Source organism: Nerophis ophidion, linkage group LG11 (genome assembly GCF_033978795.1).
Source record: "Nerophis ophidion isolate RoL-2023_Sa linkage group LG11, RoL_Noph_v1.0, whole genome shotgun sequence".
NCBI lineage: Eukaryota > Metazoa > Chordata > Actinopteri > Syngnathiformes > Syngnathidae > Nerophis > Nerophis ophidion.
The window spans coordinates 32469528-32481977 of NC_084621.1; the positions used below are offsets into that span (position 1 = coordinate 32469528).

The 12450-nt window shown below is 42.7% G+C and overlaps 1 protein-coding gene across 5 annotated transcripts in view; it reads left to right on the plus strand.

Annotated features, from left to right (window-relative positions):
- Positions 1-12450, plus strand: part of epb41l4b (erythrocyte membrane protein band 4.1 like 4B) — a 97500-nt gene that overhangs the window by 76420 nt on the left and 8630 nt on the right. Inside the window, exons 17-22 of one of the 5 annotated variants that reach the window (XM_061915660.1) lie at positions 83-204; positions 293-415; positions 489-544; positions 8546-8671; positions 8751-8907; positions 8974-9107. In XM_061915660.1, the coding sequence (XP_061771644.1) occupies positions 83-204; positions 293-415; positions 489-544; positions 8546-8671; positions 8751-8907; positions 8974-9107 (718 nt within the window). The remainder of the gene's footprint in view (positions 1-82; positions 205-292; positions 416-488; positions 545-8545; positions 8672-8750; positions 8908-8973; positions 9108-12450) is intronic. The other 4 variants (XM_061915662.1, XM_061915661.1, XM_061915663.1 and 1 more) reach the window with 4 other exon arrangements.

Sequence of the window (12450 nt, forward strand, 5' to 3'; positions counted from 1 at the left end):
ATAGTCCATACCTTGGTCAGGTTTTCATTTGTAGTTATCCTATTTTAGTTAGTTTTTTAATTCCATTGATTTTTAATTTTAGAATGTCAAGCTTCGCCCTGCCCAGGAGAGGACTTGGACGTGTCTCCATGTCATCGCAAGGCTGTGGAGTCGGACAGCGAATGTCCTCCGTGGCCTTCACTGCGCATCAACATGGACGACAAAGTCAAACACCCTTCCTCGCATTGATTTTTACTCTCCTTTTGCATCCAACATGATCTATTCACTCTCTTCTTTCACTCTCCTTCGACAGGGAGAAGAGAAGCGCCTCTCGGAAAAGTCTCTCCATCCTCCCGCCTCCTCTTCCTCCCCGGCTTTGCTTCCCGACCAGCTGAAATGTAACATTCTCAAGGCTCAGATGGAAGCAGCGTTCAGGGTGGGTGCCAGAGAAGAGGTCCTTGTCAGACCGTTTGTCAAAATGCTTTCATGTGCATTCTTTTTGCACATAGAAGGAAGCTTCATCAAGTCTGAGAGGGAAGAACGTCAACATGCCTCTCAAGGACAGGCGAGTTCTATTAATCTTTTCTTCTCTTTGTATGCCTACAAAAGTTCATTAAAACTGTATTGTCAACAATAAATTTACATTCAATCTCAACTTAACTAGATGGGAATCTTTGGGCACCGCACAGTTTGATTTGTTTTCGATTGTTGGGGTAAGGATTCGATTCAGAATCGATTCTTGATTCAAAACGACTCTCAGTTCAAAACAATTCTCAAAATCTATTATTTGATTTGTAAATTATAGTAAATGCCTTTTCAAAACATGTTGCAGGTTACACAAGCTCCTCTTGGCGGCTGAGGTACGATTTAAAAATGCAGTGTTGGCCTAAAAACTGAAACAACCTAATATCAGTTTAACAATACTTAGGATATAAATTTACAAAGCAACTGAGAAGACATACAAATACAATTATTGTTAAATACAATACTAGAAGAAGGAAAACCAAAGATTTATAAAAGCAACAGTATATTATTTTAAGTTTAGATTCTTAAAAAATAGTATGCATATATATATATATATATATATATATATATATATATATATATATATATATACTGATCAAAAATATAAATGCAACACGTGTTTTTGCTTCCATTTTTTATGTGTTGAACTTAAATATCTAAAACTTTTACTAAATACACAAAAGACCTATTCCTCTCAAATATTGTTCACATCCATCCATCCATCCATCCATCCATCCATCCATCATCCTCCGCTTATCCGAGGTCGGGTCGCGGGGGCAGCAGCCTAAGCAGGGAAGCCCAGACTTCCCTATCTCCAGCCACTTCGTCTAGCTCTTCCCGGGGGATCCCGAGGCGTTCCCAGGCCAGCCGGGAGACATAGTCTTCCCAACGTGTCCTGGGTCTTCCCCGTGGCCTCCTACCAGCTGGACGTGCCCTAAACACATAGGGAGGCGTTTGGGTGGCATCCTGACCAGATGCCCGAACCACTTCATCTGGCTCCTCTCGATGTGGAGGAGCAGCGGCTTTACTTTGAGCTCCTCCCGGATGGCAGAGCTTCTCACCCTATCTCTAAGGGAGAGCCCCGCCACCCGGCGGAGGAAACTCATTTCGGCCGCTTGTACCCGTGATCTTATCCTTTCGGTCATGACCCAAAGCTCATGACCATAGGTGAGGATGGGAAAGTAGATCGACCGGTAAATTGAGAGCTTTGCCTTCCGGCTCAGCTCCTTCTTCACCACAACGGATCGATACAACGTCCGCTTTACTGAAGACGCCGCACCGATCCGCCTGTCGATCTCACGATCCACTCTTCCCCCACTCGTGAACAAGACTCCTAGGTACTTGAACTCCTCCACTTGGGGCAGGGTCTCCTCCCCAACCCGGAGATGGCACTCCACCCTTTTCCGGGCGAGAACCATGGACTCGGACTTGGAGGTGCTGATTCTCATTCCGGTCGCTTCACACTCGGCTGCGAACCGATCCAGTGAGAGCTGAAGATCCCGGCCAGATGAAGCCATCAGAACTACATCATCTGCAAAAAGCAGAGACCTAATCCCGTGGCCACCAAACCGGAACCCCTCAACGCCTTGGCTGCGCCTAGAAATTCTGTCCATAAAAGTTATGAACAGAATCGGTGACAAAGGACAGCCTTGGCGGAGTCCAACCCTCACTGGAAACGTGTCCGACTTACTGCCAGCAATGCGGACCAAGCTCTGACACTGATCATACAGGGAGCGGACTGCCACAATAAGACAGTCCGATACCCCATACTCTCTGAGCATTCCCCACAGGACTTCCCGAGGGACACGGTCGAATGCCTTCTCCAAGTCCACAAAGCACATGTAGACTGGTTGGGCAAACTCCCATGCACCCTCAAGAACCCTGCCGAGAGTATAGAGCTGGTCCACAGTTCCACGACCAGGACGAAAACCACACTGTTCCTCCTGAATCCGAGGTTCGACTATCCGGCGAAGCCTCCTCTCAAGTACACCTGAATAAACCTTACCGGGAAGGCTGAGGAGTGTGATCCCACGATAGTTGGAACACACCCTCCGGTCCCCCTTCTTAAAGAGAGGGACCACCACCCCGGTCTGCCAATCCAGAGGTACCGCCCCGATGTCCACGCGATGCTGCAGAGTCTTGTCAACCAAGACAGCCCCACAGCATGCAGAGCCTTAAGGAACTCCGGGCGGATCTCATCCACCCCCGGGGCCTTGCCGCCGAGGAGCTTTTTAACTACCTCAGCGACCTCAGCCCCAGAAATAGGAGAGTCCACTACAGATTCCCCAGGCACCGCTTCCTCAAAGAAAGACGTGTTGGTGGGATTGAGGAGGTCTTCGAAGTATTCCCTCCACCGATCCACAACATCCGCAGTCGAAGTCAGCAGAACACCATCCGCACCATACACGGTGTTGATAGTGCACTGCTTCCCCTTCCTGAGGCGCCGTATGGTGGTTCAGAATCGCTTCTAAGCCGTCCGGAAGTCGTTTTCCATGGCTTCCCCGAACTCTTCCCATGTCCGAGTTTTTGCCTCCGCGACCGCTAAAGCTGCACACCGCTTGGCCCGTCGGTACCCGTCCACTGCCTCCGGAGTCCTATGAGCCAAAAGAACCCGATAGGACTCCTTCTTCAGCTTGACGGCATCCCTCACTGCTGGTGTCCACCAACGGGTTCTGGGATTACCGCCACGACAGGCACCAACAACCTTGCGGCCACTGCTCCAATCAGCCGCCTCGACAATAGAGGTTTGGAACATGGTCCACTCGGACTCAATGTCCCGCACCTCCCTCGTGACATGTTCAAAGTTCTCCCGGAGGTGTGAATTGAAACTCTCTCTGACAGGAGACTCTGCCAGACGTTCCCAGCAGACCCTCACAATGCGTTTGGTCCTGCCAGGTCTGTCCGGCATCCTCCCCCACCATCGCAGCCAACTCACCACCAGGTGGTGATCGGTAGAAAGCTCCGCCCCTCTCTTCACCCGAGTGTCCAAAACATAAGGCCGCAAATCCGATGACACAACTACAAAGTCGATCATGGAACTGCGGCCTAGGGTGTCCTGGAGCCAAGTGCACATATGGACACCCTTATGTTTGAACATGGTGTTTGTTATGGACAATCCGTGACGAGCACAAAAGTCCAATAACAAAACACCACTCGGGTTTAGATCCGGGCGACCATTCTTCCCAATCACGCCTCTCCAGGTTTCACTGTCGTTGCCAACATGAGCGTTGAAGTCTCCCAGTAGGACAAGGGAATCACCCGGAGGAGCACTTTCCAGTACTCCCTCGAGTGTACCCAAAAAGGGTGGGTATTCTGAACTGCTGTTTGGTGCGTAAGCACAAACAACAGTCAGGACCCGTCCCCCCACCCGAAGGCGAAGGGAAGCTACCCTCTCGTCCACTGGGTTGAACTCAAACGTGCAGGCTTTGAGCCGGGGAGCAACGAGAATTGCCACCCCAGCCCGTCGCCTCTCACTGCTGGCAACGCCAGAGTGGAAGAGGGTCCAGTCCCTCTCGAGAGAACTGGTTCCAGAGCCCTTGCTGTGCGTCGAGGTGAGTCCGACTATATCCAGCCGGAACTTCTCTACCTCGCGCACTAGCTCAGGCTCCTTCCCCCCCAGTGAGGTGACGTTCCACGTCCCAAGAGCTAGCTTCTGTAGCCGAGGATCGGACCGCCAAGTGCCCTGCCTTCGGCTGCCGCCCAGCTCACAATGCACCCGACCTCTATGGCCCCTCCTATGAGTGGTGAGCCCATTGGAGGGATGACCCACGTTGCCTTTTCGGGCTGTGCCCGGCCGGGCCCCATGGGGACAGGCCCGACCACCAGGCGCTCGCCATCGTGCCCCAACTCCGGGCCTGGCTCCAGAGCGGGGCCCCGGTGACCCACGTCCGGGCGAGGGAAATCTGGGTTCATTTTGTTGTAATTCCATAGAAGTCTTTGAGCTGCTCTTTGTCTGATCACTCACCTAGGACTTGTTTGTCTTGGGAGACCCTACCAGGGGGCATGAAAGCCCCCAGACAACATAGCTCCCAGGATCATTGGGACACGCAAACTCCTCTACCACGGTAAGGTAGCAGCTCAGAGAGGAGATATTGTTCACAAATCTTTCTAAATCTGTGTTTGTGAGCACTTCTTCTTTGCCAAAATAATCCATTTCACAACATGATTATTGCACAGGTGTGCCTTAGGCTGCTCACAATAAAAGGCCACTCAGAAATGTGCAGTTTTATCACACAGTATTGGGCCCCCTATTATTTTAATTAAAACGTTGGTTTGATTAAAAAAAAGTAATTGTTCCTAAACAAAACCAAATTAATGTTGTTCAGAAACTGTAAAGTACAAATAAATAGAAAATTGGAAAAAGATTACACAGAGATTGAAATGACATATGAAACTAGAAGAGGCAATTCCTGAAAAAATTGCGTGTGGGTGCTCCAATTCTGAAGTTGAAGTGAAATGCTGACAGAATGTAGTATGAATGAAAGAATAGTTTGAATGTTTGAATGGTTTTAATGTTGAAGAGCTGACGCTGAACTGGCCACTTTTGGGTTTTGTAGCCCAGCCAATTCAAAATGATCGTGAGCATAAAATATTTAACATAATTTTACATAATGCAATTCCCTATGAAAAATATGTCAGGCAAAGTACTTCACTTTTTGGAGTGTATTATCTACCACAAATAAAAAGCAAGGAATAGAGAATGATGCAAAGACTCCTATTTATGGAACTACAAAACACCAAACCAGTCAATTTGGCACGTTGTGTAATTCGTAAAGAAAAACAGAATACAATGATTTGCAAATTCTTTTTTAACTTATATTCAATGGAATAGACTGAAAAGACAAGATATTAAATGTTCGAACCGAGAAACTTTTTTTTGCATATAATCATTAACTTAGAATTTAATGGCAGCAACACATTGCAAAAAGTTGGCACATGGGCATTTTTACCACTGTGTTTCATGGCCTTGCTCTTTGACAACACTCAGTAAACGCTTGGGAACTGAGGAGACCAATCTTTTAGGCTTTTCGGGTGGAATTCTTTGCCATTCTTTCTTGATGTACAGCAGAAGTTGTTCAATAGTCCGGGGTCTGTGCTGTCGTATTTTATACTTCATAATGCGCCACACATTTTCAATGGGAAACAGGTAGGTAGGCCAGTCTTGTACTCAAACTCTTTTATGATATAGCCACGTGGTATAACACGTAGCTTGGCATTGTCTTGCTGAAATAAGCAGGGGCGTCCATGATAACGTTGCTTGGATGGCAACATATGTTGCTCCAAAACCTGTATGGACCTTTCAGCATGAATGGTGCCTTCACAGATGTGTAAGTTACCCATGCCTTGGGCACTAATACACCCCCATACCTTAACAGATGCTGGCGTTTGAACTTTGTGCCTATAACAATCCAGATGGTTCTTTTCCTCTTTGGTCCAGAGGACACAACTTCCACAGTTTCCAAAAACAATTTGAAATGTGGACATCGTCAGACCACAGAACATTTTTCCACTTTACACCAGTCCATCTTCCATGAGCTTGGGCCCAGCGAAGCCAGCGGTGTTCCTGTGTGTTATTGATCAATGCCTTTTGCTTTGCATAGTAGAGTTTTAACTTGCGCTTACAGATGTAGCGACGAACTGTAGTTACTGAAAGTGGTTTTCTGAAGTGTTCCTGAGCCCATGTGGTGATATCCTTCACACACTGATGTCGCTTTTTGATGTAGTACCGCCTGAGGTATCATAGGTCACGGGCATGCAATGTTACGTGCAGTGATTTCTCCAGATTCTCTGAACCCTTTGATTATATTAAGGACCTTAGATGGTGAAATCCCTAAATTTGTTACAAAAGCTCATTGAAAAATGATGTTCTTATACTGTTTGACAATTTACTCACGCATTTGTTGACAAAGTGGTGACCCTCGCCCCATCCTTGTTTGTGAATGACTAAGCTTTTCATTGAAGCTGCCTTTACACCCAATCATGGCACCCACCTGTTCCCAATTAGCCTGTTCACCTGTGGGATGTTCCAAATAAGTGTTTGATGAGTATTCCTCAACTTTCTCAGTCTGTTTTGCCACTTCTGCATGCTTTTTTTGAAACATGTTGCAGGCATCAAATTCCAAATGAGCTAATATTTGTAAAAAATAACAAAGTTTTCCAGTTCGAACGTTAAGTGTCTTGTCTTTGAAGACTATTCAATTGAATATAAGTTGAAAAGGATTTGCAAATAATTGTATTCTGTTTTTTTTTTACGATTTACACAACGTGCCAACTTCACTGGTTTTAGGGTTTGTAGTTCATCATTTTCAATTGTGATTTAGAGGTGTGTTGAGAGTATGCTGTCATTTCCTATAAATGCTCAAACTTACTACACAAAGCACACATGTAGGTTATACTACATGTACTTAATAAAATACACTTAAACAAGAATAGATTAAGGAAAACAGACTTTTATAATTTGGTCTGTCTTTGGGCTTTCCCAACCATTAAGTGTGAAACTACACAACCAAGTAATTTTATTGTTTGATTCCCAACTTTCTATACCTAGGACTTAGAAGCTCCCTGGGAGAAGATACAGTAAGTAGCTTATTTAAAGGGGCGGGGTCAGCAGTGCCTCATTTGCATGAGACGGAACGGCCCCAAAACAGGCTGCTCTAAACCGGGCTCGTAATAGAGGGTTTTAGGTGTGTTGTTATTAGGGCCACAGGTATCTGTTAGTTTGTTAAATTGTTCCAGAATTCAGATAAAACGCACTTTATAGCCTCAATGTGCATTTTAGGACTAGTAGTGGAAATATTGAAATATTTTTTTGCTTGCCATTACCTTTTTATAACACTGTCTGGGCACTCCATGCAGTTTGGATTTTAGCCATTTTTGTTAGTTGCACTCATTAAACGAATATAAATCAAAGTTTTTTTCTAATCGATTTAACTGAATAACCGTTGCTGCCCAAGTGGTTGTTATCGATCCTTGGGGTATTTACACTTAAGTATGTCACAGATAAGTTAGGACACATAGAAACAATTTTTAGTCTGTGAACTTGTCATAATATGTGTCTTTATCCCACAGTTTGGATTTAGTTCTTTACTTTCCTGTGTCTAGTATAATTTCCTGTCCTGGTGCTCTTATTTTAGTAGTATTTCCTGCTGCACACCTTGTTGTGTTGCACCTTCACTTTCTGCTTGTGTTCATGACTAGTGATGAGTAGCTAATTCTGTATTTTTAGAGGTGCAAGCTTAATTCCAAGCAAGCATGTCTGATAGAAAGCTCTTGAAAGTAAGTCTCTCAATTTTCAAAATGCGCTTGCTCGATGGTAATTTGAATTTACATTGGAGATGCCATAGACATGCTACTGATTAGCATCAGTGATTTTACATGGCGATTTCAACATCTCCAAATTTAATTTGATACTACCTTTTTTGTAAGGGGCGCCGGAAGTTGGCAGACCCGTCAGCAATCCTGTTCTGTCTCCCTGTAATGTTTGATCCTGTTCTGTCTCCCTGTAATGTGTGTCTGATCTTGAAGGGGATTGTGCTCAAAATTTAAATTTCCCCTCGGGGATTAATAAAGTATTTCTGATTCTGATATTTCTGATTATAACTACAACTAAGATGCACGTTACACTTAAACAGTTAGTGGAAGTAAGTACAATACTTACAGTACAAACAATTTTGTAAGACTCAGCAAAAAACAATAATGGCACATTCAACCTAATGGCAAAGACTACTTCCTGTCTACGGCAACACACCAAGGACAAAAATAAAAGGAATATAATTCTTGCAAATGAGACTCAGATATGTAAGAAAACAAGATTGTGTGTTAAACATACTTTAAAAAGGCTGATTCTGCAACTGTTCAGCACATTTATCATCCTCAGCTCACTGTATATGTTAAATGAAAAATGTTAGATTTGATTAATAAACAAATGAGCATTTACTTTCACATGAACCCATACAAAAGTGCTGAAAATCTGTACTGTATCGATTCAAATACCAAATGCATTCTTCCCTTTTCAGGGCTAAAGCGTCTCTTTGGTTTCCAGGTATCAGAATTCCTCTCAAGACTCGCTGGTATCCACTTTGCCTGCAGAGAAACTGTCCCTCAGACCAGACGTCCAATTCAGCACAGGCACCAACCGCAGGAAACGTCTGGTCAGACAGTTCAGCTTGTGAGTTTGCTCCCGCAGTGTCCTCAATGTGCACTTTATGCCATTTACTCACTGGAAGACTTCACTCCTCTAAAACAAGTGTGTCTCTCTCTTTCTTTCTCCCCCTCTGGATTAGTAACCATGAAGATGAAGACGACCTTCCTGAAGCTCTTGCAGCCATGTCCTGTGAGAGCACAGCCAAGTCAGGCTCCAGCAGCTCGCTGGACAAACAAATACAGCCGTCTATTTACCCACAGGTAAACACGAACGTCGCCTAGCAACAGTCATGACGACAAAGAATTAATCCTGCTTGTGTGCATCAGGTGGACACTGTGCCAACTGTGAAGGGTGGTAGTCCATGCTGTGTGTCCCCTTTGCCATCTCCCCACCTCTCTCCTTCCTGCTACTGTAGTCCCCTCCCTCACCTGGTCCCTTACCTTGCAGCCCATCACGCCAGGTAACACACACCTCCTCCACATCGCCATCATTTAGTCTACAACAATATACAATCTCCAATGTGGTTAAAAACACCTAACAATAAATAAAATAACATTCCCAAAAAATTTTTTAAATACATATGTTATGAATGTCTAATTGACATAAAATATTATTAAATATACGGTATCTTATAACATATTAACAAAAGAGATTGTGAAAACTATGAAAAAATACTTGTAAAAATAAAGTGATGGTAAAATAAAAGTGAACATTTCTTAAATTAAACGTGTACGTTTTTAACCTAGTGTCCGTCCTGAGGTCGGTAGGTTGTGAGTTCAAACCCTGGCCGAGTCATACCAAAGACGATAAAAATGGGAACTATTACCTCCCTGCTTGGCACTTCCAAGGGTTGGAATTGGGGGTTAAATCACCAAAATTGATTCCCGGGCCCGGCACCACTGCTGCCCACTGCTTTCCTCATCTCCCAGGGGGTGGACAAGGGGATGGGTCAAATACAGAGGACTTATTTCACCACACCTAGTGTGTTTGTGACAATCATCGGTACTTAAACTTTAACTTTTTTTTTTACTTCCAGCGGAATTCATTGTTGCTTTTAATTTTAATAATTTACTTTTAGTTCCCCCGCCCTCAATAAAATAAAGGTTGCCTTAAAAACAGGAAATTGAAGGTTCAAATCTAGAGTTTGCATGTGTGTGCCTGAATTTCCACCAATGCCTCCCAGGGTGCACCTTCGGGGTGCTAAAAATAGGCTCTGTTGTTATGATGGCGCTTCTATATTGCCAAAGTGGCACAGATTATATTTGTGTGCTGTGTCTTTCACTACATAAGAAGATTGGAGCATGATAATGTGACCGTGTAGGGAACTGAGTGTCTCCATGGTGACACACAAAACCTTGTTTAAAAAGTCACATTATGATTATTTTTGTTCTACATGTTACTCACTTCCTCATGGTGTACATAACGTGCAATTGTGGTTCTTTGGTCAAAATAGTGCATAGATTATGTTTTATAGATCTTCTTCAAGCTGCTTCCCGACCGTTTTGTGGGCTTCACTTCGACAGCATCTTCTCCTCGCCATCTTTATTGTAGTTTTTAGTACTTCCATGTGGAGTCTACAGACAGATATAAGTCAAAGCTGTAAACTTAATTTCTATTAGAAATAGCAACAGCGGAGAATCCATGTGCATGTACGAGCCAATCTTCCCCACAACAAGAGGATAGAGAAAAAGAAGGAACTTACTAACTACAATGGCGGACACCACCAAAGCTCTCCGAATAAAATTGTACTGTATTTGGAGATATCCTGTTATGTAACGTAGGCAAAATACATCACTAAAGCCTCAAATTCCATACAGCTCGTTCGTTGTGTCCCTCGAGTCATATATGCATATACATGTACACATGTAGATACTTATACTGTACATGCACACGTACAATGTATACATGTACATACATATACATGCACACATACAATGTACATCGATACGTATACATGCACATGTACAATGTATACATGTGCATATATACATTGTGCATGCACATGCACAATGTATACATATACATACACACATACAATGTATATGTATGTACATGTACAATACAGTATATACAAAACCAATGAAGTTGGCACATTGTGTAAATGAAAACAATACAATGATTCGCAAATCATTTTCAACTTCAATTAAATACACTGCAAAGACAAGATATTTAATGTTCCAACTGGAAAACTTTGTTATTTTTTGCAAATATTAGCTCATTTGGAATTTGATGCCTCCAACATGTTTCAAAAAAGCTTGCACAAGTGGCAAAAAAGACGGAGAACGTTAAGGAATGCTCATCAAACACTTATTTGGAACATCCCACAGGTGAACAGGCTCATTGGGAACAGGTGGGTGCCACTATTGGGAATAAAAGCAGCTTCCATGAAATGCTCAGTCACTTTATGAACAAATGCGTAAGTACATTGTAGAAAAGTTTAAGAACAACATTTCTCAATGAGCTATTGCAAGGAATTTAGGGATTTCACCATGTACAGTCAGTAATATCATGAAAAATTTCAGAGAGAATCTGGAGAAATCACTGCACGTAAGTGGCTAGGCTGAAAACCAACATTGGTTGCCCATGACCTTTGTTTCAAGAGGATGTACCGCATCAAAAACAGACATCAGTGTGTAAAGGATATCACACATGGGCTCAGGAACACTTTAGAAAACAACTGTCAGTAACTACAGTTTGTCGCTACGTCTGTAAGCATAAGTTAAAACTCTACTATACAAAGCGAAAGCTATTTATCAACAACACCAAGAAATGCCGCCGGCTTCACTGGAGACCCCGGACTGTTGAACAACTTAAGCTGTACATCAAGAAAGAATGGGAAATAATTCCACCTGAAAAGCTTAAAAAAAGTGTATCTTCAGTTCCCAAACGTTTACTGAGTGTTGTTAAAAGGAAAGGCCATGTAACACAGTGGTAAAAATGCCCCTGTGCTAACTTTATTGCAATGTGTGGCTGCCATTAAATTCTAAGTTAATGATTATTTGCAAAAAAAAAAGAAATTTCTCAGTTTGATCTTGTCTTTGCAGTCTATTCAATTGAATATATGATGGAAAGGATTCGAAAATTATTGTATTCTGTTTTTATTTACATGCCAACTTCACCGGGTTTGGGTTTTGTACATGTACATACATATACATGCACATGTACAAAAAAATCAGGGGCTAGCCCTAAATTCTGCACTCCTAAAGGACCTCCCATGCCACTCTAAACTCAACGTTACACAGTTGCTATGTGTACGTGCACTAAAATAATTATTAGTTCATGGATTTGGTGCAAACCATCTTTTTAAAACATATGTAAAAATCTTATTTAGATTTTTTACTTTTTAAAGATGGGATTAACATATGTAGATAAACCTTTTAAATAATTGGGTTTTGTTTAAAAAAAATGTTTTCTTTTTTTACAAATTCCATATAAAATGGCTAAAATAAGAATTTAGATAATCATATAAAATGTCATTATTCATTTAAATATGAAGATTAATTAGTCAAGTTTCCCTTTACAGTGTAGAGATTACACACAGGATCATCATCAGTGGATAATATGAAACATAATAAGACATCATAATTATGATTATATTGTCATTAGTACTTGGAGCCAAGTCTCTCTGTCTTTACAAACCAGTGACACTTCTGTTTATAACTGTAAGCGAGGGCCCTTGAGTGCACCACAATTATATGCAAAGCCATACAAAAGTGAAACATGTACATAACTTTCTCTTATGCTCCTTATAGATTTATTATATTTTCATCATTTATATTTGTCTTTTATCACCTCATCTTGCT